Source organism: Lynx canadensis, chromosome C2 (assembly GCF_007474595.2).
Source record: "Lynx canadensis isolate LIC74 chromosome C2, mLynCan4.pri.v2, whole genome shotgun sequence".
Classification (NCBI taxonomy): domain Eukaryota; kingdom Metazoa; phylum Chordata; class Mammalia; order Carnivora; family Felidae; genus Lynx; species Lynx canadensis.
Genome location: NC_044311.2, coordinates 8,120,140 through 8,145,549, shown reverse-complemented (window position 1 = coordinate 8,145,549; position 25,410 = coordinate 8,120,140). Strand labels below are relative to the sequence as shown.

Genomic DNA, 25,410 nt, shown 5'->3' with positions numbered 1-25,410 from the left:
CTGAGGTAGACTGTCAGCAGATTTTACTAAGGAAACTAGTTGGGTCTGTAACTTCACCAAGACTCCGAACAAAGCTGGCCCGTCTCGGTGTTGTTACCCACTACTCTGCTTCCCGCATCGGGTAAAGTCAAGCGGCTTGCAAAAGAGGGATGCTACAACAGAACACATGGACACCCTCACTTGTTTCCACACGTAACACAAAACAATGGTCACTTTTTCCATGATACAGAACAGCGATGAGATAGATGAGTTTATGATAAATAGGGCCTTGGCATCTGACTCAAAGGGTACATACACCCCAACTTTTGCAAAGGCACGGGCTGCAACTGAGTAGTGAGAAGTAACTGACAAGTAAGCAGTGTGGGTGGGCCTGCAACCGAGGTAGGTCTCTGAAAATGTGCACCCTACTAGGAATGTCCTCCACCGTGCACATGGTTCCACAGGGACAAGGGCCCTCTGTTTCTGAGTTTAGGGGACTCCTAATATAAAGACACTGACAGGGTGTCCATTTCTTTTCTGAGTGACCCCTTGTTTGCTGTCGCACACCTGAGAAGGGATGCACGGGACATAAACGTTCCACATCTAAAAGGTCTGAAATACCTTATACCAAACTCACACTTGGGGATACTGAATTCTGGGTGGAAGTTATTTTCCCTTTGAATTTTGGAAGGCCTACTCTGTGGTCCTCTAACTGTTCAAGACTGCTGTTATGAAATCCAATGCATTCACATTCCCGGTCTTTTGTTTTCTCTAGAAACTTTTTGCCGTCTCCTCTTTAAGCCTGGACTCTTGATAATTCACAGTGGTGTTCTCTGATGGAGGTCCTCCCACACCTCCCTCATCCATCTCGCGGGACACTCAGTGACACCACTAACCCCGCGAGGTATCAGCCAGTTACCCGTCCTCGTACACTCGTGACTTAGCGGTTGTTTTCTTTCTCGCTGTCAAGAGCGTAACTGACAGAAGAGCATGAGAGTGGGGAGAAACAAGGAGGCACGGCGCCCACAGCTGCGGACAGCCCTACTCTTGCACGGGTACCTTCTGCGTGTGTAGTTTCCGATGCAGGGTGAATCGCCCACACCAGCTGAAGGTTTTCCCACACACCTCGCACTCGTACGGTTTCTCACCAGTGTGAACCCGCTCATGCTGGACCAGGGTGATTTTCTGACTGAAGGCCTTCCCACACTCCTTACATTCGAAAGGTTTCTCCCCGGTGTGAATGCGCTGATGCTGAGTCAAGGCTGTGGGGGAACTCAATCGTTTCCCACACTCTTTACATTCGTAGTGTCTCTCCCCGGTGTGCACTCGCTGGTGGACGATAAAGCTGGAGCTACAACTGAAAGTCTTCCAACATTCATGACATTCATAGAGCTTCTCCCCCGTGTGGAACCTCTGGTGCTGGAGGAAGACGGAGCTGCTGATGAAGGCCTTGCCGCACTCCTTACATTCATAGGGCTTTTCTCCAGTGTGGATTCTCTGATGCTGAATCAAGGCCGTGTCCGAACTTAAGCCCTTCCCACATTCTTTACATTTAAATGGTTTCTTTCCAGTGTGAATTACCTGATGCCGAATAAGTAATGAGTTATATCTGAAGGCTTTTCCACATTCTTTGCATTTAAAAGACCTTTCGTCGGCATGACATCCCTGAAAATCCGCCACTCGACTGAAATATCTTCCACATCTTCTACATTCGTATGATACCTGACCACTGGGAACAGTCTGATCTGTAGAGACTCGTGTGCTGACACTAACGTTTTCCCCAGACTTCTCACACTTCTCCCCACTCTCCACGGCGTAGGCCTCGCGACAGCTGGTTGGCCCATCTGTGAAAGCTCTCCTCTTGGACTTTGTCTTCTTGGCTATGCAGTGACCAGGCTGCTGCTCTAGGCTGCAACCCAAGTCCAGGTGCTGGGGAACGTTCCCTGGTAGCCCTCCTAACGTCAGTCTGTGGGACTCCGTTTCTTCGGGAATGTGTTCCTTTGGGCTCGACTCTTCCTTCTCAGCTCTGGTCTCAGAGCTACAGAGCTCTGTATCACAAAACAAAAACAAAAACAAAAACACACAAGTGTCAGCCTCTGATACGCAAAAAAGAAACTACTTGTGCCGAAGGGGAAACGGGGCCAAGTGGTTCTAATCTACCCTGTGTGGCCATTTTCTAACATGCACACAAAATGGCTACCGAACATCAGCACACAGCGGAGTGCCACAGGCGAAACGAAGACTCCACGGGCGGAGGCAAGCGAGGCCGGGAGGCACTCCCATAAAGAGGACAAAGACTAGAGAACGGCAAAGACTGTGACCTAGCGGGCCAGGAAGACCAATGGTGTTCTCCCAAGTGAACAGGTTAGGTCAGAGGGCAGACACAGAGAAGGGATGACTAGAGACCCCGAGGTCAGAGGAAATCCAGCAGATCAAAGAAAGGACAGGCCAAGCACCTCAAACTGCAAAGGGTCCCGCAACGGAAAATTCCTGAAGGGCTGCTCATCTTTTACAACACTGTCCATGTCCTAATCTTTGAGAAGAGAGTGGTCTCTGTCACCAAGTTGGCCCTAGCAAAGCAGCAGGCTCCCACGGTGCGACTGAGGGGACCGGGTCCGGCTAACCCCACGGCAGCTGGGAGGACGGGAGAGGTGGAGCCTTGCCTTTAAAACGGGCGAGTGCTGCGCATGTGAAGAACCCTTCTAAGGATGGACAGGACCTGGTGATGACTCTTGTGCTCTCCCTAAAATGCTGCACGGGCCGTATGTAGGGTTTAATACGTCAGTAGGAACGTGAAATCCTAAAACCAACCAGACGGAGAAAACCAAAGGCTACTTTCCCTCTGCCGCCAAGGCCTTCTGCAGGCTAACATGGCCTTCAGCACTGGGCCAGGGCAAACTCGCGCGTCAAGAAGCCAACAGTTTAGAAAACACCGTTTACCCAGAGAGCCTGAAGTCCTGGGATCACACCCAAAGGGCACAACCTTAACACAAGGCTGAGGGCAGCTGGGGAGCTGGGCATTATTAATGGTCACTCCCTGTGAAGTCTGAAGAGCCCCCCAATGTTAATAGGCGGAGGAGGGGTGAAACGGAGTATCAGAGGCCAAAATATACGGTGTGTTGTTACTTTAATTCCTGGGTCAACACCTTTCGAAATGAGGAAGTCGTCCACCGTTGTTCTGTAACAAGTTTTGCTTCGAGAGTTCAGCTATTAAAATAAAAGTCTTTCTAAGTGTAGGGAAGGTGACGTACTTCGGGTGGCCGCTGACGCAAGGGAAATGGGGGGGGGAGTGTTGTGCTGATGTCCACGTTCTTCCATTAGGAAAACGAATTCCCATTCCCATTAGGAAAACGAATTTTTCTTTATCTTCCAATAACTTTTTCAATTATACAATCCTGTTTTTTCTTTTTACTTACGTCGGTGTTTGGGAACCCGTAATTTCATTTTCCATAGAGGAGTGCCCGGTTGGCTCAGTCGGCGGAGCACACAACCGTTGCTCTTGGGGTCGCGAGTTTGAGCCCCAAGCTGGGTGCGGAGTTTACTTTAAAAACATGTGGGGCGCCTGGGTGGCTCAGTCCATTGAGCGCCTACCTCTTGGTTTCGGCTCAGGTCATGATCTCGCGGTTTGTGGCTTCAAGCCCCACACTGGGCTCTGTGCTGACAGTGCAAAGCCTGCTTGGGATTCTCTCTCCCTCTCTTCCGCCCCTCCCCTGCTGGCTCGCTCTCTCTCTCTCTCTCCTCTCTCGCAAAAATAAATAAACATTAAAAAAAACTTTCCCCATAGAAATAATATATCCTGAAGCTGCGGACGGCCAGATAGGCCGCAGAAGCCTATTTTCCCTCCAAGGTGGTTGACATTCTCGTCTCCGCAAAAACAAACTGGTGGAAAAGTTAACTGTTTCCATGAGACAAGACCCCAAAGGGCTGTCATGGTTCAACAGCTGCTGAGCCAGATGCTATCCCTTGGCAGGCGGTGAGGCGGAGAGGCAAAGACAAACACGCAAAGGCATCCCGCAGCCGTACCTTCCTTGGAAGAGACTGGCCCTTCGTCTGGCGGGGGGCGGCTACCACTATGAACACAGAATCCCACGTAATGATTCCAGAGGAAAGAAAACAGTCGCGCAAGAGAAGAAACACTCTGCACACACTGAAATGGGAAAGTAAGCAAGCAGCCTAAGCAAAATGGGCAGCTGGTAGGTTCTCAGGCTCACCTGGACAGACGCCTCCGAGGACTTCCCTGCCCGCAGGTTCCCAGGGTTCCGGGCCCCATGGCAGTTCCCCTCGCTCTAGCTGGGAGACCAGAACAGGTCTGGTGAATAGAAAAGCTGCCCGGGAGAAAGAAACAGGAACAAAAGGTGAAGGGAATCAGAGAGCAGCATCCCCTCCCGGCTGTCTTTACCTTTCTTCGTCCGCCGAGCCAGGGAGGGAAACGAAGAGAAGTCAGTCTACACCATCTTAGAGGACAGAAAATTCCCACAAAGGGGGGCAGAGTCCTGGAATAACTCTGTGCTGTGCTGACAGTGCAAAGCCTGCTTGGGATTCTCTCTCCCTCTCTTCCGCCCCTCCCCTGCTGGCTCTCTCTCGCTCTCTCTCTCTCTCCTCTCTCGCAAAAATAAATAAACATTAAAAAAAACTTTCCCCCCCACTCACATGAAGGAGTCCCAGATCTTCGTCAGAGAACTTGGAAGACAGAGGCCCAGGGGCCCTGCTGAGCTCTCCCTTCCCTCCATGCATGGGACAGAGCCCCTTCCCAGGGTCAGAGGGACAGTGGATTCCAAAACCTGAGAATCCGAAACTCTCCTCACCCACGAGCCTCCGGGAAAGCTCAGCCTTCGTAGCAACTGCCCGTGAGGGTCAGAGAGGCCGTGATGTCTAAGGAGGAAAGAAAGCAGACGCACAAAGGGCAGAGGGCGAAAACAGCAAGGAGAAGAGATGCCTTACCCAGGGAAGCCACATTTGCATAATTCTCCAGCATCACCTCCCGGTACAGGGCCCTCTGTGAAGGGTCCAGGATGACCCATTCGTTCTGCGTGAAGTACACGGCCACGTCCTCAAAGGTCACTGGCTCCTGAGACAGCAGGTTCCTGCTGAAGCCCTGTGTGAGGGCCGAGGAGCCTAAGTATCAGGGCAGAGACCCACGGGGTAGGTGGCATTGCCAAGGACAGCTCTCGGGGGCCCCCTCCCCCCCGCGGGGGGCAGCCGGCGGCCAGCACTGCCCTCAGCCACAGGCCAGCCCAGGACTCCCTGCAGTCCTCCCCACCAACAGCCCTTCCTTCACCTGCTCACCTCTGTGCTGACTCTGCCGGGCCAGGGTCTACGTGCCTGTCGGCCCCTGCGGTTCCCTTCCAGGGGTTTTGCGTGTCCGTGCACAGGGGACAGCAGTATAAACACAGCCCATAGCACTTCACTCCCTCCCGAATCTCACTGAAGTGACAATAACACAACGGCCCAGCAGGAGAAGAGTCAGACAGACTAGGCGCATGAACAGAATTTCAGAAGGATGAATAGCAGCTAAATTAGAGGAGCAGAGAAAGCTGAACCTTAACCGCCAGCAGAGGGGGAAGCAAACAAAACCAAAGATGAGCTCAGGATTTTTAAAGTGTGCTCTGCTTTTTAAAACTTGATAACATATTCTATCCATTTAAAAACACCAGGGAGGAGTGAGGAGCCACAGAGTACTTAAGGCAGTAAATGAAAAATACCTACCCAGAGGCGTATCACTGAGCAGTCGCGGAAAAATGAGACCATTAAAGCAAAACAAAACAAAACAAAACAACCTAGGGGTGCCTGGGCGGTTCAGTCGGTTAAGGGTCCCACTTACAATTTCAGCTCAGGTCCTGATCTCGCGGTTCAGGAGTTTGAGCCCCGCACTGGGCTCCATGCGGACAGTGCAAAACCTGCCTGGGATTCTGTCTCCCTCTCTCTCTGCCCCTCCCCTGCTCGCTCTGTACCTCTCTCTTTCTCTCAAAATAAATAAACATTTTAAAAAAAAAGAAAAAACTAAAGGCTTCCAGAGCAGGAAAAACAACACACACAAGAGGACTGGGGAGTCAAGATGGCAACAGACTACTCGGCGAAAACAAACAGGGAAACGTTTTCTTTTGTTTTGTTTTAAGTCTTTGTTTATTTTTTAAATATATATATTTTTAAGTAATCCCTACACCCAACGTGGGGCTTGAACTGACAACCCCAAGAGCAAGTCACACGCTCTACGGACTGAGCCAGCCGGGCGCCCCAAATGGGAAAACGTTTTTAAAAATGCTGAGTGAAAACGTCTGCTTCCCGTCCAGATGGAGTCAAAGGGATCGGGTTCATCCTGCCTAAACCGAGACAAGACAAATTACGTCAAACAGGTTCCCAGGTTAGCGACATCTGATGGCAATGAAGGACAACATTCCCCAAGAGATGGGAGATAAAGAGGTGAGCCCTAAGATTCCTCAAGCTTGTCTTGGAAGGGTTTCCAGGCTGCATCACAGGGAGGGGAAACGAGGCAAAGCCCAGCAGCTTCCCTGGTAGATTCCGAGGAGACCAAGACTGTGGGAGTTTAGAGGACAGGACACCACGGAGAGAGCTGCACAGAGAAGCAAACCCAGGGGGGTTATGGGCAGGGGTTCCCCAGACTACTCAACGGAACAATGACCAAGGCCCTTTTCATCTGAAAAGACTGAAGGGCACAAAGCCTGGTGTTCACACAGGGCCAGTAAAAGTACCTATTTCCACTGGAAAAAATCCATAATTCATGGGCTATTGAATAGAGCTCTCAGGAAACTCTTGCCTCAGTCGTGGAGAATAATTATTTCTAGGCCATGCACCGCTCCAGATCCTACTACCAAATCATAAAAATCAAGACCAAAAAGGATCAAATGTATTCCTAAGTAATTGAACTTTATTCCAGAAAACACTCAAGGGTATTTTGGGGGGGAGCACCTGGCAGGCTCAGTCAGCAGAGCATGTGACTCTTGATCTCAGGGTTGTAAGTTCGAGTGCCACATTGGGTGTAGAGATTACTTAAAAATAAAATCTTAAAAAAAAATTTTTTTTAAAGAATATTTTGGGGAAGTAAGGGCACCTGGGTGGTTCGGTCAGTTGAGTGTCCAACTTCAGCTCAGGTCATGGTCTCACAGTTTGTGGGTTCAAGCCCTGCATCGGGCTCTGTGCTGACAGCTCAGAGCCTGGAACCTGCTTCAGATTCTGTCTCTCGTTCTCTCTCTGCCCTTCCCCCACTCGTGCTCTGTCTCTCTGTATCTCTCAAAAATAAATAAAAGTAAAAAAAAAAAAATTAAAAAAAAAAGAAGGTGGGAAAAGAGGAGTAAAGGGAACAAAGAACAGATGGGACAATTAGAAAACAAATACAAAGATGACAGACTCAAATCCAACCACATCATAAATAATCTAAACATCCCAACAGGCAAACATTATAAAGTCAGCCTACTATACGCTGACTTTAAGAAATGCATATTACAAATAAAGACAGGAATATGTTAAAAGCAAAAAGATGGGAAAAAATACACTAGCCAAAAAAAGCTGAAGTGGCTATATTAATTTAAGGTAATGTAGATTTCAGAGCAAAGAATAGTAAGAGAGAAAGACAGTCGTTCATAACCATAAAGGAATCAGGGCATCTAACGATCCTACATGCCGGGGCTCCTGGCTCGCTCAGTCCCGAGAGCACGCGACTCTTGATCTCGGGGTTGTGACTTCAAGCCCCATGTTGGCTATAGAGACTACCTAAATAAATAAAACTTAAAAAACAAAAGCATAAACAAAAACCCCCACCATCCTACATGTTTACACAGTTAGCAACAGAGCGTCGAAATACATGAAGCAAAAAACTGATGACCCTGCAAGAGAAATAGACAAATCCATAATTGCAACTGGAAATTTCAATAACCCCTCTCAACGAGGACATAGCAAACATGAACAATACTATTATCCAACTTGACTTAACGGACATTTACAGAACGCCCCACCCACAACGGCAGAATACACATTCTTTCCAGGTGCCCAAGGAACCTTTTGTAAGGTAGACCATACTCTGGGCTATAAAGAAGAAATCAGAAGGATCAAGTCATACAAAGAGTGTTCACTAACCACAACAGAATTAAATTAGAAATAACAGAGGGGCGCCTGGGTGCCTCAGTCAGTTGAGCGTCCAACTTCAGCTCGGGTCATGATCTCACAGTTCAGTTTGTGAGTTCAAGCCCGTCCTAGGCTCTGTGCTGACAGCTCAGAGCCTGGAGCCTGCTTCAGATTCTGTGTCTCCCCCTCTCTCTCTGCCCCTCCCCTGCTCACCTCTGTCTCTCTCTCAAAAATAAATAAACATTAAAAATTTTTTAAAGCAATAAATAAATAAACTAGAAATAACAGAGACGCAAGGAAAATTGCCAAATATTTATGAACTACATAACACACGTCTAAATAACACATAGATCGAAGAATAAAACAAAGAACTCAGAAAGTATTCTGAGCTGAATGAAAATGAAAACACAATGTACCGAAATGAAGGATGGTGCTAACACAGTACTTAGGAAGAAATTTATAGTGTTAAATGCCTGTGTTACAAAATTTAAAAAGAAAAAAAGGTCTTGAACCAGTGACCTTTAGAATCTAGAGAAAGGCGGGGCGCCTGGGTGGCGCAGTCCGTTAAGCGTCCGACTTCAGCCAGGTCACGATCTCGCGGTCCGTGAGTTCGAGCCCCGCGTCGGGCTCTGGGCTGATGGCTCAGAGCCTGGAGCCTGTTTCTGATACTGTGTCTCCCTCTCTCTCTGCCCCTCCCCCGTTCATGCTCTGTCTCTCTCTGTCCCAAAAATAAATACACGTTGGAAAAAAAAAAAAAATCTAGAGAAAGGTGACCTTCACCTTTAGAATCGAGAGAAAAAACAAATTTAACACAAACTTAGCAGAACAAACAAAATAAAGATCCAAGTGGAAATCAGTGACATAAAACAGAAAAGAGAGAAAATCAGCAAAACCAAAACTAGTTCTTTGTGAAGATCAATGCAACTTCTAAATCTCTGGTCAGATGAATCAGAAAAAAAAAGAGAAGAAATAAATTAGCAATATTAGTTATAAAAAAGGTGACCACTACAGATAATAAAAGGATAGTAATTATTATGAACAACTTTACGCCATTAATGTCCACAACGTAAAACGGACAAATTCCTTGAAAGACACAAATTACCAACACTCATTCAAGGAGAAACAGAATAGCCCTATATCTACAAAGGAACTGAAACTGTATTTAAAATTTTTTTTGTAACATTTTATTTATTTTTGAGAGAGACAGAGACAGAATGCCAGTGGCTTAGGGGCAGAGAGAGAGGGAGACACAGAATCGGAAGCAGGCTCCAGGCTCCGAGCCGTCAGCACAGAGCCCGACGCGGGGCTTGAACTCACAAGCTGTGAGATCATTCCCTGAGCCCAAGTCGGACGCTCAACCGAAGGAGCCACCCAGGCGCCCCCTGAAACTGTACTTTAAAACTTATCAGAAAGAAAACTCCACATCTAGATGATTTCACTGGTTACCAAACACATAAGGAAGAAATGTAATCAGTTCTATGCAAATTCTTCCAAAATACTGACAAGGATGAAATACTTCCCATTCTATGGGACAAGGACATTACAAGAAAAGAAAACTGAAGATCAATACCTCTTACAAACATAGAGGCAAAAATTCTACACAAAAATTTAACAAAATAGAATCCAAAATATAGTCAAAGAATAATACATCAAGACCAAGTAGTTTTTATCCAAGGAGTGCAAGGTTGGTTGAATATTTGAAAAAAAAAAATCAATGTAATTTGCCACATTAAGAAACTAAAACAGGAAAATCATATAATCCTCTAAACCAACATAGGAAAAGCATGTGTCAAAATTCAACATCCATTCCTGCAGCAAGCTAGGCATAGAAGAGAACTTTCTCAATCTGATAAAGGGCATTTACAGAAAACAAAACAAAACAAACCCTATGGTGAGGATCATTCTTAATAGTGAAATACTGAATGCTTTCACCCTAAGGTCAAGAATAAGACAAAGATGCCTGCTCTCACCACCTCTACTCAACATTGAAATGGAGGTTCTAGCTAGTGCAGTTAGGCAAGAAAAAGGAATAAAAGGTATCCAGACAGGAAAGAAAGAAAGACAATTGTCTTCATTTGTAGATGGCATGTCTATGTAAACATCCAGCGGAATCTACCAAAAAGTAATGACAATACTAGAATTACTTTATCCATGGAAGGACTTCAATTTGTGGACAGAGGTGAAAAGGGTCCTCACTGTATGCAATGATGCAAACTTCCCGTTTAATGAATTTCTACTTTTCAGCCTCGATTGCCAGACCTACCCCAATCAATCCCCTACACTTGTTTTTCCATCCTGATCATGTCTTCGTTTGGGCCTTCTCATCTGTCCGTCCCTCTCAACTCATCCTCCCCTGTCCAAACACACCCGATGGTGACAGATGCAAATGAAAGATACAAGCCTGCGAAACAGTAAGGAACCTTGGGAACAAGCCCCATGTGCACCTGTGAAACTCCCCGCCGCCTGCGGGCTGTCAGCGCTTTTCTTGCAGAACTCCCTACCGGCTATTTTTACTTTGCTCGCAGAGCAAAGCACCAGCTAAGGAGCAAACCCAGCCAGGTCCACCCCCACCCCTCACCCCCCCAACCCCCAGTGCCGAACTTCCACGATTTTTCCCTCATTAGAATACTAAAAATCATGCCCAGGGGCCCAGATTCAACACGATCATTACGCACGCGATGCGTGAAGAAACATGACCTTGAAGTGCGCAGGTGCTAATAAATCCCTGCCTCTACATGCGTAGACAGCCCCCTCTTCCCACCGAAGTACCTTTAAAAAACTCTCCCAGACCTCTCCTCGGAGAGTCAGCCTGAGGATTCTTCCCTTTGTGCTGCTCTTCTGCGCTCGAGCATAAGCCCCAATAAAGCCTTTCTTGGGACTTTACATTTTGGGTCCCGTCTCGTTTCTACCCACGCTGGGTCCAAGGACCCCAGTCCCGGAACACCTGCACAGCTCAGGCTCCGGATGCAGGCTGACAGCTGCTCTCTTGACATCAGAGGGTGGGAGGGCCGGTTACGGGAGGGGAGAGGGGGGAGCGACACAGGCGGAGAGGAGGCTCGCTCACCTGGTGCCACGTGATCTGGAGCATGGCTGGGGTCCCCGTTTCACACGCCCTCGGGGTTCGAGGTGAGACAGAAGAGAAAATAAAGGACGGGCAGGACAGCTGCTGCCGGGCACCCCGCAAACGCCGTCTGTCCGCCGGGGGCTCCCTGCGTCCTGGAACCCCCCTCACCACAGAGGCACAGGGATCGGAGAACCGAGCAGTGAAGAACTCCGCGGGGATGCGACCCCGTTAGCCCGTTCCCGCGACGCGGAGTCCAGGCGACCGCTGACGCCGCGCGCCCCGGACGCAGGGAACGCGCGAGAAGGCGGCCGGCCAGGACTCCCGGGAAAGCTTAGGACCCGCGCCGCCGGAAGCGCGTAGGGCCGTTTCCCCTCCTCTCTAGGAAGCTGCAAACTTCCCGGTCTCCGTGGTTCCCCAGCCCGGCGGCCACCGCCACGGTCTCTACTCCGGGAAACGTCGAGCCAGAGTTACCGGCTCCAGGCTCGGGTCCTGCAGCGCCCCCTCGCGGCAGCTCCTCCGGAAGATGGCGTCTAGCCAGCTCGGGCCACAGACCAGTTGCACAGGCCACAGACGGGGCATCACCCAGGGTTCCTTGGCGTTTGCCACTCTGGCAGCCCTTCCAGCTATTGAAGGGACCATTGCTCCACCTGTGCCAAAGCCTGCCTGGGTTCTGTGGCTGCGCTGCAGTGGGGGGAAGAGTGGGACCCATCACTTCCAACAGCCAACTGGGTGTTGGTTGAGAGCATTGACTACCTAGGTCCACGAACCTGGCTGTACCACTTCTTAGCTGTGGGAGGAGCAGCAAATTTCTTTACCTGTTTCCTTATCTGCGAAATGGGTATGATAGTGATACCGACTTCAAAGGGCTTTTGAGGTTTAATAATTAAGTGAGTTAGTGGGTTGGCAAAGTAATTATAGTAGTTCCTGGCACACGGCAAGTGCTTGCGAGTTGTTTGGTTTTCTAATTGTGTTTTTGCTTTTGAAGATACAAGTGCTGCTGGGACTGCCAATATGTGGCACCGTTTAGGGAAACACCTATTAACATTTAGCCTTAGACCCCTTTCCCACCCTATCCCTGGATGTATGTTCCAGGCCCCGCCTGGAAACAGATTTCAGTTGATGGCTCAGCAGCCTTCCCTGTGAATACTGTGTCCCTCATATTAAGTTAAATGTTTTATATAGCTCGATCCCTGCCAGCCTTCAAAGACTTGTCAGGGTACCCCACTGCACAGATAGACCTGCCAAGGGGAGAGCCTCGTGATGGGTCTTCATTACATATTTGCAATCCAAGCAAATGTCTCCACCCTATCTCAAGAAGCTCTTCTTGGAGGCTGTCCGTGGGTTTTGTCAGTGGGTGAGTGGCCGAACCTGGTCCGTTTGGGACCCCAGGAGCCAGGTGATCTTCAGCCTTGGCTACATTCCCTGTTTTCCAAGATTAGAAGGAATGATTTGAGCATTCTGGAAGCTGAGCAAGGAGAGGAGCCTAGAGATTCAGTATGCATCCTTTGACAATCCCCGTTTTCTAGAACTGGGTGGATCATTCCTGCCCCTTCAGCTTTGCATGGTGTCCCTGAAAGAAGGGCATCTATGGTTCACCAGTTTGAGAAAACGCACTTCCAGATTTCTGCCTGGGGGGGGGGGTGGGGGGAAGGAGAATCACATGGCTACATGGAATCAGGGAAAGGATCTGGGATCAGGCTGAGACAGGGAAACTAAAGAGACCCCGTGAAAGCTGCTTTTTCACTCCTTTTCCTGCTTCTATTCTTGTTACAACCTACATCCCTCCCTTATTGCAGGCATTATAGAACAATGTACGTCCTCCTTGTAAAGGTCAAGGATTTAATTTCTCTGGCGTCTTCCAACACAACAGATAACATCTAAGAACCAAGTGGAGTCATGTGAAAGTTTTCCAGGACCAATGACTCACCAAGACCCCTGGTCCCAGGGTGTAAGTGAATTAGGGAGGACACTTCAATACTCGTCTTTGTTCCTTGGATCACTAAGAAGACAGGTATACGAGACAGCTGTCTTCGATAAAAACGCCAGGCTCCAAGCAAAGCCAAGACTCATTTTCCTTCCCTTTCCTTTTGGAGTCACCCAGACACTCTGTATGTATCTATACTCTGTCTCTGTGGTCTTCAATAAACTCTGCTCTCATCTTGTCTTGGCTCACGTTTGATTTCCATTCTGGGTGAAGCCAAGGACCCTCTTGGCTGGTCCCGTGGGACCCCTGCTGGGTCCTTGGACCCAGCCAGGCTGCATTAAGGACTTTTAAACAAGATCAGGGACAGCTGAGTGGCTCTGTCGGTTAAGCATCTGGCTTGATGTCGGTTAAGCGTTCGGCTCAGGTCATGATCCCATGGTTCGTGAGTTCGAGCGCTGCATCAGGCTCTGCGCTGACAGCACGGAGGCTGCTTGGGAATTAGGTCTCCCTCTTTCTGCCCCTCCCCTGCTTGCTCGCTCGCTCTCTCTCTCTCAAAATAAATAAAAATAAACTTAAAAAAAAAAACACAAGAGCATCTTCCCTATGAGGGCAATGTGTTTAAAAACAAAAAGACTTAAGGCACTTATTGTAAGTCAAACTATCATACTATTAATCTCCGTGGGAAAGATTTGATACATTTCTAAGCTCTATTATAAATTATGCCAGAACACAAATTTTATTGAGATAAACACAATTATTTCAACATTTGATGTAACACAAAAAGTCATTCTTTTCATTAATAACTCTGCAAAATGGCTGTGTGAACATCTTCATTTAGCATTTTCTTAGGAAAGCGTTACATACAACATACTTAAGACTTTACAAGGAGCACCTGGGTGGCTCAGTCGGCTAAGTGTCTGACTTAGGCTCAGGTCATGATCTCACAGTTCGTGCGATGGAGCCCTGCGTTGGGCTCTCTGGAGCCTGCTTCACATTCTGTGTGCGTGTGTGTGTGTGTGTGTGTGTGTGTGTGTGTCTTCCTCCCTCTGCCCCTCCCCTACTTGTGGACCAGTCCTCCCTCTTTCTTTCAAAAATAAATAAACATAAAAAAAATTTTTAAAAAGATTTTACAAAGCATATGTAGAATATTTAATGTCCATTTATCTGAACATTTATACCAAAAAAAGTAAAGACAAAAGAAATCTGAAACTGATGGAAACGATGTCAAATTATCACTGCTATAAGCTAGCAAATGACAAATGCCCTGAGAAAGCTTCATGCAACATTTACATATGGTTAGGGAAGATTTAACTAGCGAAGTTTTACAAAATCCTATGGGAAATAAGGTAACCACAGAAAGCAGAAGGTGCAGCACAGCTCAGCAGAGCCTTACGGGGTCCTGGCATACCAGGTGAACTTGGTATATACCCAGTGTATCAGACAGATGCAGCTCAAGTTACACATAGAGGATCCTCAAGTGGGTCCTTCTGTGTTGGAGGAACTCATCTTTTGTGAGCCATGCTTTCATACTCAAGGTAAGGTAATCAGAATTTACACACAAATGTGTGCACTTCTACGTCAAGGAATGTTTACACATTCTGGGCCCTTTTGGTCCCTGCAACACAGCCAGAATCTGTCAGGTGGCAATAATGATTGCAGTGCCCAGATGTCACCCAACAATATCTCTATCTCATTCCAGCAACTCAGAAAGACTTTTTCCCTATGCCATGTAAACAGTGCTCGCTGCAGAGCCAAATGGTATACAAAGATTATATTTCTTATATTGCACAACTTTTTCAAAATTCCTAGTTGCTTTTCTATTTTTCACTGCTTCGACTTTATGATAGCCTAGGTTTTCCACAAACCCTCCTTGGTATTGTTGCCTGGTGAACTGGGGAGACCCTGGGCCCTGGGGCCTTGACCCAGCCAGACCCGAAAGAGTTGCTGACAGTTCTTGGTCTTGTCATGAGAATGAATTCAAAGACAGACACACAGCACAGTAGACAAGTGACACAAGTGGAAAAGTTTATTAAAGCGAGAAGTACACTCAAGATATGAGAGTGGGTGAGAGAAAGAGAGAGAGGGAGAGTTGCATGCCCAGGGGATTCAGTTTCTATCTTTGATTGACAGTTGTTAACTAGGGGTGTAATATTCATTACCTGGGGAAGGAAGCAGTGTTTAGAGCTTTTTCTTCTAATTTGATCAGGAGTTTTCTGTCATGGCATCCGCCATCTTGGGTCTGTCTGGTTTGATCTGGCTTGTGGTGGAGTGGTGCCAGGACAGGCCTCTGACCTTCCCAATAGCTGGCCATGACTTCCTCAGGGCTGGCCTCCAAGTATCCTGTTAGAACCTAACTGCCCACTCTAACAGTATGAGGACACAAGTTTCCAGTCCTGCTGCACAACTGTCATAGTGAGTCTTCACAATTTCCCCACAGTGGACCCATGCTTTTCTGGACACTATGTCCTCCTCATTCTTCCTTCTGTCGCTGAGCACATGCTCCAATAATGATGTTCAGTCACATCTTCAGGGCCAGTTTATATACATGTATATTATACATTACATACATTATACATATATATACACACACATTTTATATACACACATTTTATATATATGTATGAATTCCCTGCCCCCTTTTATATCTGCCTGGCCTGGCTTTTATGGACTTGAACTTTCTTCTAAGGAAATTCCTTTTCTTCCTGCTCAGTTAGCTTATCTTCTTTCATTTTGCTACCATTTACCCAATGTTCCTGTTCTGACTATAAGCTTAAATCCTATTTCCAAAATGAATTCCATTAGTCCTTGAGTATCTGAAAAAAATCGTTTTCGTCAAGTGCTGAAGAGGCAATCATTTACATTTTTTTTCTTATCTGTACAGTTTTTCTGTACAGTTTTTCTCTCCATCAAAGATGTTATCTTTCCCGTATAATATCTAACGCATTATTCTAGATGGGCTCTTATTCTGTTTTATCTTGTCATTGATAAAGAACCACTAACTCACTGCAGAATAGGTTTCTGAAATTTACTCCCACAATCAAGTTCTTTATAAATAAACCATCGGCCCACAAAAGACTAGTACAAACAATTCAAGGCACAGAGTCTCAGCCTTCCCAGTATTCCTGTCCCCATATGATGGGCCATGAGCAGGGCAAATTCCTGTCCACCAAACAGGACCCCAGAGATCCCATATTTTTCTCTCCTGCTCTAAATGGCTACAACACAATGGTTTTTCAGGGGTTCCTCTCTCCTACAGACTGTGAAAAAACATGGTGCGTCCCTAGCTTCCCTGGACCCCTACTTGCTGCACCAAAGATCCTCTCTACTTAAAAGTTTTCTTCCTGGGGCACCTGGGTGGCACAGTCAAGTGACCACCAACTCTTGGTCTCAGCTCAGGTCACAACCTCACAGTTTGAGTTTGAGCCCTGCATGGGGCTCTGCGCTGACGGTGTAGAGCCTGCTTGGGATTCTGTCTCTCCTCTCTCTGAGCCTCCCCTGCTTGTGCTCTCTCTCTCTCTCTCTCTCTCTCAAAATAAATAAATAAATAAATAAATAAACTTAAAAAAAAAGTTTTCTTCCTAATCACTACAGGAAAACACAGCCAATAAATATAATTTCCAGAAATCAAAATCATTGTCTTTTTTCCTACAGTTTAATGGTTTTTCTTAGAGATGATCTGGGATTGACTCAAACTACATCTGGATGCACTAAGCTTGAATTTTGATTTTTCTCTTGAATTCTACCTATTGCATACCCATTATAAACAAATGGAAGAAAAGCCCCCTGTGTCCCCCTGTGAAGGTCATTAACAGGCTACATAGAAACCCAAAAAGAGAATTCACAGTAGATGCAGGGAAGTTTTCTCACCAAAATAGTCTTAAGTCCTTCCTAGAATGGGGTCCTTCCTGAGAAGGGACTGCTTCAAGGTAACAGTAGGGCTGAATTAGAAGGAAGGAGAAATGCTATATGAAAACTCTGTATAATTTGAGAAATTGGAATAGACTGACAAGAATAGGAAAGGCCACAAAATACTCTCTGGATTTTTAAAAAATCTTTCTTAATGGACTTCTTTCAAATGAAGAAAGCTAATTTCCATCCCAGTTATGACCATGAATGCCTCAAAACGTTCGTTTAGTGACCTTACATGTTCTCATAGAAACAATGAATGATAATGTTACGTATGTTCCCCCAGTCTAGTTCACGGAAGACTATATTCCTCTAATTGTAATTAAAATACACCTTTGTGTTGAAAAGAGTAGAACAGGGGCGCCTGGGTGGCGCAGTCGGTTAAGCGTCGGACTTCAGCCAGGTCACGATCTCGCGGTCCGTGAGTTCGAGCCCCGCGTCAGGCTCTGGGCTGATGGCTCGGAGCCTGGAGCCTGTTTCCGATTCTGTGTCTCCCTCTCTCTCTGCCCCTCCCCCGTTCATGCTCTGTCTCTCTCTATCCCAAAAATAAATAAACGTTGAAAAAAAAAATTAAAAAAAAAAATAAATAAAAAAAAAAAGAAAAGAGTAGAACATTAACATATCCCATTACATGAAAAAAACGTATGGGGGGGCAGAGGGGGGGAGGGTAACACAAATATGTGGCAGAATGTGCAGAACTCTCGCACGCATGCATCCCTGGGGACTGTCCTTTCCAGTTCAGGGCTGGTGCTCCAGAGCCCTCGCCAAGTGTTCTACAACACTTCTGTTTGTTTTTTTGTTTTAAATGTTTTTATTTATTTTTGAGACAGAGACAGACAGAGCATGAGCAGGGGAGGGGCAGAGAGAGAGGGAGACACAGAACCCAAAGCAGGCTCCAGGCTCTGAGCTGTCAGCACAGAGCGCAACGCGGGGCTCGAACTCACGGACCGCGAGATCGTGACCTGAGCCGAAGTCGGCCGCTCAACTGACTGAGCCACCCAGGAGCCCCACTACAACACTTCTGTTTAAGAGTGACCATTTTCGGGGTGCCTGGGTGGCTCAGTCAGTTAAGCGTCTGGCTTCGGCTCAGGTCATGATCTCATAGTTTGGGAGTTCGAGCCCCGCATCGAGCTCTGCACTAACAGTAGAGATCCTACTTGGGATTTTCTCTCTCTCCCTCTTTCTCTGCCCCTCCCCGCTCGTACTCTTTCTCTGTCTCGAAATAAACTTAAAAAAAAAAAAAAAAAAAAAAAGAGTGACCATTTTCATCCCCCACAGCAGCCGTTTGAGAAAGAAAACCCCTCTGGGTGAAAAATGATTAAAACAAAGGGAGAGACTGAGTAGGGAGGGCAGCTCACAGGTCCTCCTACTCACCTGCACTGACATCTCTCAGGACCCTTCTGCCAGCCTGTGCCTAGAGATCCGGGCCTGTGGCACCTCTCCGTGCCCCCGCAGGGCTATCAGAACAGGAGGGGGCTGGGAATCAGACCCGACTCTGGAACTCCTTCTAGCCCCTCCTCTGCTCTTAGCAAGTGGAAAGGGGACTGACCACCCAGGAGAACAAGGTAGGTGGGCCTTGGGGAAAGAGAAGCCTTCTAAAGAAGGAGCCCAACAGGGGCACCTGGGTGGCGCAGTCAGTCGAGCACCCGACTCCAGCTCAGGTCATGATCTCGCAGGCTGCAAGTTCAAGTCTCACATCAGCCTCTCTGCTGTCGGCGTGGAACCCACTTTGGATCCTGTTCCCCTGTCTCTGCTCCTCCCCTGCTCACTGTCTCTGTCTCTCTCAAAATAAAGAAACTTTTAAAACAAGCAAGAGCCCAACTGTCTTACTAAGGAAGAAACCGAACTTATGGGGCCCTATCTGAGTGTGTGCTAAAATAGAGGAGTAGCGGTGGAGGACCAAGATGGTCCTCTCAAGAAAACAAGGATGAGGTTTAAGGAGGGCATCAGGAAACTTTTCACTTCCCATTTTTCCCAGAGCAGAGCCTCTAACTAGGGAGTTGGGGACGTCTGTTTTAATACTAAAGAGAACCAATGCGCCTAGGTGGCTCAGTCGGTTGGGCATCCGACTTCTGTTCAAGTCATGATCTCATGGTTTGTGGGTTTAAGCCCCATGTTGGGCTCTGTGCTGACAGCTCAGGGCCCGGAGCCTGCTTTGGATTCTGTGTCTCCCTCTCTCTCTGGCCCTCTTTGCTTGCACTCTGTCTCTCTCTCTCAAAAATAAAGAAACATTAAAACAACAACGGTAACAACTGAGGAGAGACACCTCAGCGCACAAGAGGAATGGAACCAGGAAACTCCAAAGTACAGAGACTGAGTCCTAGAGGAAAGAGAGGCCTTACCTAGAGAGGCTACGGTCCCATAAATCTCCAACATCAAATCTCAGGCAGGGGCTTCTGAGCAGGCATCAGGCTGGCCCATCGCTTCTGGATGAAGTACACAACCTTGTCCTTCAAGGTCACTGGTTCCTGAAACAAAAGCTTCCTACTCAAGCCCTGAGCTAGGCACAGAGGGAGGAATGAGCTGTCAAAATTGGATGGTCAGGGGCGCCTGGGTGGCTCAGTCAGTTGGGCGTCCGACTTCGTCTCAGGTCATGATCTCACAGTTCGTGAGTTCGAGCCCCGTGTTGGGCTCTGTGCTGACAGCTCAGAGCCTGGAGCTGCTTTGGATTCTGTGTCTCCCTCTCTCTCTGCCCCTCCCCTGCTCACACTCTGTCTCTCTCTCTCTCTCTCTCTCTCTCTCAAAAATAAACATTAAAAAAATTTTTTTTAAAAAGACAAAAATCAATACTATATTGGGGCACCTGGGTGGCTCAGTCAGTTGAGTGACTTTAGCTCAGGTCACGATCTCATGGTTCGTGAGTATGAGCCCTGCATTGCGCCCTCTGTTGCACAGGGCCCACTTCGGATCCTCTGTCCCTCTTTTTCACTGCCCTTCCCCCACCCATGCTCTGTCCCTCAAAAATAAATAAAACATTAAAAAAAAAAGAAAAAGGAATACTATATCCCCCAAATCAATTAGAAACCGGACAAGAGCTATAGTTTACACACACACACACCCCTTCACTGAAGAACATAAAAGACCTGAACAAATGATTAAAAAAAAAAAATGTTCCTGAATTAGAAGCATTAATTTTATGAAACTGTCATTTCTCAAATTGATCCATAAATCGGGGCAATCCCAATGGAAATCATCTTTATTCCAAAGTCCTAAAGAATCTGGATTTTGATATATGAGACTCTTAAATATAGAGAACAAACAGAGGGCTGCTGGAGGGGCAGACTAAATGGGTAGTCTAGGGGGATGGGCTACATGGGTAAGGGGCATTACGAAATCTACTCCTGAAATCATTGTTACACTATACGCTAACTAACTTGGATGTAAATTAAACAATAAATAAATTACTTTTAAAAAAAAGAATCTGGATTTCGAAATTTATATGGAGGAATAGATGAAAAGACCAGCTAAAAATATTCTGAGAAAATAAGAAAGGGAATTTGCTGGACCCAGATAGCAATACATCCTATAACAAGGGAGCAACCATCTCCGGAAGAGTCTCCTGCAATAGCCTAACTAGCCTCTTAAACCTCAACGGACTTTCTTTTTTTTTGTTTTAAGGTTTTATTTATTTTTAAGAGTCAGCATGAGCTGCGGAGGGGCAGAGAGAGAATCCCAAGCAGGCACCACACTGTCAGTGCAGAACCTGATTCAGGGCTCGAACTCAGAAACCGTGAGATCATGACCTGAAGTCAAAGTGAAGAGTTGGAGGCTTAACTGACTGAACCACGCAGGTGCCCCCAGGAGCCCAAGCAATCTCATAAAGTCTTCATGAAACACTCAAAAACCTTTCAATGGCCAACCGTTGCTCGTATGATGAAATCCAAAGTCTTTCCCATGAGCTAAGGTCCTACAGATCTGGCCTCTGTATTTCTACAACTTCAGCCAGCGCGACACTCTTCCTGGGCTCTGTGTCTGGTCACCTGCTTCCTTTCTCTCCTCCACACCAATCCAACTCTCTCCTACCTCACGGCTTCTGTGTCTGCTCTCCCACCAGCCTGACGGTCTCTCCCCTGGTCCTTCCTTTTCCATAGATCTCTGAGCAGACATCACCTGTTCAGTGAGACCTTCCTTTACAACTCTGGGTGCAGGAGGCCATGCCCAAGGACACAACATCAAAGCCACACAAGAAGTGGCTTGCCTCTCTCCCTCTGTCCCTTTCCCTCTCTGTCCTTCTCTTTTTCTCACCTCATCTCTAGCTACCCTGCCTCGCTCATTGCACTTAGGAAATACTCGCCTTCTTTCTGTTGCTTAAAAACTCAAATAGTTTGAGAGGTCACACCTTTGGACCCTGATGTTCCCTCTGCCTGGTTTGCTCCCTCACGCTATTCTGCTCAAATAGCATGGCCTTTCACTCAATGCACTATTGTCACTTTCTGTCCCCTTCCTTACCTTTCCATTTTAATGTGGATCGCTCCCTGATAGCATATTATATGTTCACAGATATGTTGTCTGTGTCCCCCAGTAGAACCTAGAGCTCCAAGAAGGCAGTTTTGGGGACCATTGGCACAAAGTAGGAACTCCATAAATGTTGGTTAAATGAATGAATCTATCAAAGTAAGAGCCCAGTCAGTACGTTATGTAACTATTAGTATTGTTCTCCTGGTACTCCCAAAGCCTATTTCATGGCATTGCACACAGGGTGCTCAGTATATATCTGGTGAATGAACAGAGAGGTCTTAACTTATGCTATTCTACGTAAACAATTTACAGAGCGAATGTCATCCCCTAAAAGGGTTTTCCTGCCTGTTGGTAGATTCATTTGTTGAAAGTGACATGGATTATGGGGTGCCTGGTGCCTCGGTTGGTTAAACATTTAACCGGCTCAGGTCATGATCTCACGGTTCATGAGTTTGAGCCCGATGGGGCTCCCTGCTATCAGCACAGGGCCCGCTTCAAATCCTCTTTCTCCTTCTCTCTCTGCCCCTTCCCAGCTCGCATGTGTGTGTGCCCTCAAAAATAAAAAATAAACGTTAAAAAAAAGTGATATGAATTTATAGCTCCCAGGAATTTCTACTGGCAGGTGCTCCCACCTTACACATCTAAATGGATCTTCTGAACATCATGTCCTCTCTCTAATCACAGATATTTCCCTGGATAATCTCATCTCACCTCAAACTGCTTTCCCCAAACAAACACACCCTCCTGTGAACAGACACACATATACACCTTCCAGAACTACGTAGCAAGGGGAAAGCCAGGCCAGACCTAAGTACTGTACGGACTTCTCTGAGAGCTGATCCAAGAAAGCCTATCAGGATCACCTCTAAGACCACATTCTCTGGAGCATGGCTGCTGACTCCCAGCTTCCGGCACAGCTCTCTGCCTCTGGAAAAGGCAGAGCCTCAGATCTAAGACAGCAGAAGCCCTCCAAGTGAGACTGCCCCTATCTCGCAGCCCATAAGTGCACTGCTCGCCCATCTCTCCCCACCATCCCTGGACTCCTGGGCTCTTAGAACAATGACTGTCCTACCACTGCGGGGGAGCCTGGCCCCTACCCTCACCCACAGTGACAACTGCTCCTTCAGTTTAGTTTTCCATCCACTTGCTGGCAAGGCACAAGGCTTCTCAAAATTAACCGCTACACCCCACTCTCCAGAACCAAGTGCAGGAAAGTCCTGGCTTAAGTGACTACCTGGGTTGGAGGAGAAAATAGTTTTTACTGAACGTGTTCGGTGACCCTGACCCTTGACAAAGATTCTGTCCTTGACCAAACTCTAGCCAGGCTCCCCGAGCCCTTTCTCTACTAAGCCTATAAAGACCAACAAAAAATAGTCTCTAACAGCTCAAGGTCACATCCCAAGGATGACCCTAGCCCCTCTTAGACTGAGAAAATTTAAGGCTGCGAAAAGAACGTACTATTTGTTCCAGCCAACACTTGAAGATAGGGCCCCTGTCTCCCAGGCTCTGTGGGAGTGCTGGAACCAAACTTCTCTGAGCCGGGTGGGCAAGCCCTCATGGGCTCCACATGACATCCTTGACGCCATGCTAAGCCACCCCATCCCGCCCCCTCCGCCACCATTCTCCTTTTAAAAGGTCCGGTCACTTCCGTACCAAGGCCGAGTTCGAGTCACCCTGGGCTCTCTTCTCTCCTGCGATAGTTATTACTGGTTAAAACCTGTCCGGCTTTGTTCATCTTTGACACCACGACCAAGAGGCGCAGCCTCTGGACAGAAAGAAGGCAGAGGGCGCCTGGACCCAGAAGGGCTACAGGACGAAATGCAGGTGGCGGCGAGGCCACGGGTCAATGCAGGAAAAAGATGCTCAAGCGCGCAGCTGGGTGGCAGTGGGCGCTGACCGGGTCGGACCCCCGGGAAGCTGGAGACGCCAACACCCAGGCGCAACAGGGAACGGGCCGCGGCAGGTGCTCCCGAGGACGAAGGAGCCCCCTCCGCGGGCCGGGGCGCAGGTAAGGGGCCTCCTCGGCCAGGCACTTCCAGGTCAAGGCTGGCCAGCCCAGACCACCGAGGGCCGAGGGGCCTCGTAACAGTGAATCGGCTCCCTGAGTCCCACCGCGCCCGCACTGGGGGAGCGCGGGGTCTCCAGGAACCGGCGAGGAGCCGAAAGCACCGCGGGAGCCCTCCTCCCCCTCTAGGAAGTCTGGACGTTTCCGTCCGTGTGGTGCGCGGGTCCTGGACGCCCCCGCGCCCCGTTTGCACAGCGGCGCCCTCTCGCTGCAGGTGGCAGCGTTGCAGAGGTCTAGCGGCGGTCTTGAAGTCTCGTTGCCACCCCGCCTGCACAGGCCTCAGCGGCTGGCCACAGATGGGGCCGCAGCAAGGCCGGGAACGACCTTGCAAATGTTTGGGGGGGTCCCACGTGCAACTGTGATCGAAAAGCCAGACACTGCCCCGCAGTGTGCGTCATATGGGGCAACGGCCGTTTGAGTCTCTTAAGCCCTCACTATTTCTGGAACCCACTCCAGGGTCTGCACCGGTGAAGATTAATGAACAGTGGGTAGTCGGTGCTCCGTCTCTGTTCCCGCTAACCTCTGAGGTCTTGTGAACAGGGCAAGACTTGATATGCTTGAGTACTAACCTGGGGAGAAGGCCAGAAACTAGAGAATTGGCCCGACCTCACACTTTAAACGCTGAGGACAGTCCATCCAGTACGTTGCAATTTGCACTGGACTGGCCGGACTGCGGGAGGAGGTCCGCCCACACCATGCCCGATCTCTGTTACGGTAAAGGAGACAGGGAATGTACAGAACGTGATCTCTCCGAAGGTGCTACTTAGAAATCTCCGCTTCAGGGGACGAGGGCTGTGGCAGGGGCAGTTAAGGCAGGTGCAAGGGAGAACCTGCCAGAAGTCTATTCCTTGTGGAGGCCCGGCAGTGGTAGCTAAAGGAGAAACCGGGCAGCCACATTGCTTTTATCACCAGCCAGCTTCCATGTTGGAGTGGCTGTGGAAAGACAAGGAAAACCAACAACTACGACCAGAGTCGAACCAGACAAGAGCTCCAACCAGGGCACCAGGCTTGCGGTTGCTGAGTGGGCTACACACACTCCAGGCCCCAGAGGAAAAAGCCCACGGGCCATAGCGATTCAGCCTCACTCAGCCCAGGGCCAGAAGTGCCTGTTGATCCCAAACGCACAGAGTGTAGGGAAACCAGAGGGGACCACAACCTCACTTCCTGTAACCCCACCAGCTCTTCCACCCCGAGACTGGCCAGTCACAAGCCATTCGCAAAAGATCTGAAGGGACGCCTGGGTGGCTCAGTCGGTCAAGCGTTGGACTTTGGCTCAGGTCATGTTATCAGGGTTTGTGAGCTCGAGCCCCGCGTCAGGCTCTGTGCTGACAGCTCCGAGCCTGGAGCCTGACTCTGGATTCTGTGTCTCCCCTTCTCTCTGTCCCTCTCCTGCTCTTGCTGTCGCTGTCTCCCCCTCTCTCTTGAAAATAAACACTTTTTAAAAATTTAAAAGAAAAAAAAAGATCTGAATGCACAGACTGCGAGTGCACTGTGAACCAAGAAACATTAACGGAGGATGATCAACACTTCCCATAAGGGGGCTGTCAAAGCTAAATTCCTAAAAGCTTCCAGGCATTGGGAAAAAAATATCCAGAAGCTTCTCCCCAGTTATCTTAGTTGCCGGGAGACCCGGAACAATGGAAACAAGAGAAAAGGTTGTGATCTCAGAAGTCAGCAAGCTATCTTTCTGGTGTCTGATTAGCCCAGTTAACTCCCCCTTTACCAGAGTGGGACCCCAGCAGCCTCATCCACACTATGTGACCTAATCTCTTGGCCAGAGAAGAGTAGTGAACACACCTAAACTGGGCAAATCAGATCCTCTCTCCCAGGGATTTGTCACAGTCCGGCAAATTCTTTGGGCTACTCCCAGGATAGAGTTGTAAACATGAAGTCTGGGGCAACCTCTGCCGTGTGCCTGGGGATAGAGACAGCAGA

At 48.1% G+C, this 25,410-nt stretch overlaps 1 protein-coding gene across 1 annotated transcript; it reads right to left on the bottom strand.

Annotated features, from left to right (window-relative positions):
• Nucleotides 1-344: 344 nt before the first annotated feature.
• Nucleotides 345-11,558, bottom strand: ZNF620 (zinc finger protein 620). Its single transcript, XM_030328935.1, has 4 exons — nt 11,123-11,558; nt 4,921-5,074; nt 4,191-4,304; nt 345-2,027 (listed from the first exon to the last, which is right to left on the bottom strand). Exons 1-4 carry the CDS (start codon nt 11,144-11,146, stop codon nt 1,021-1,023), a joined length of 1,299 nt encoding a protein of 432 aa, XP_030184795.1. The 5' UTR covers nt 11,147-11,558; the 3' UTR covers nt 345-1,020.
• Between the last annotated feature and the right edge of the window lie 13,852 nt (nt 11,559-25,410).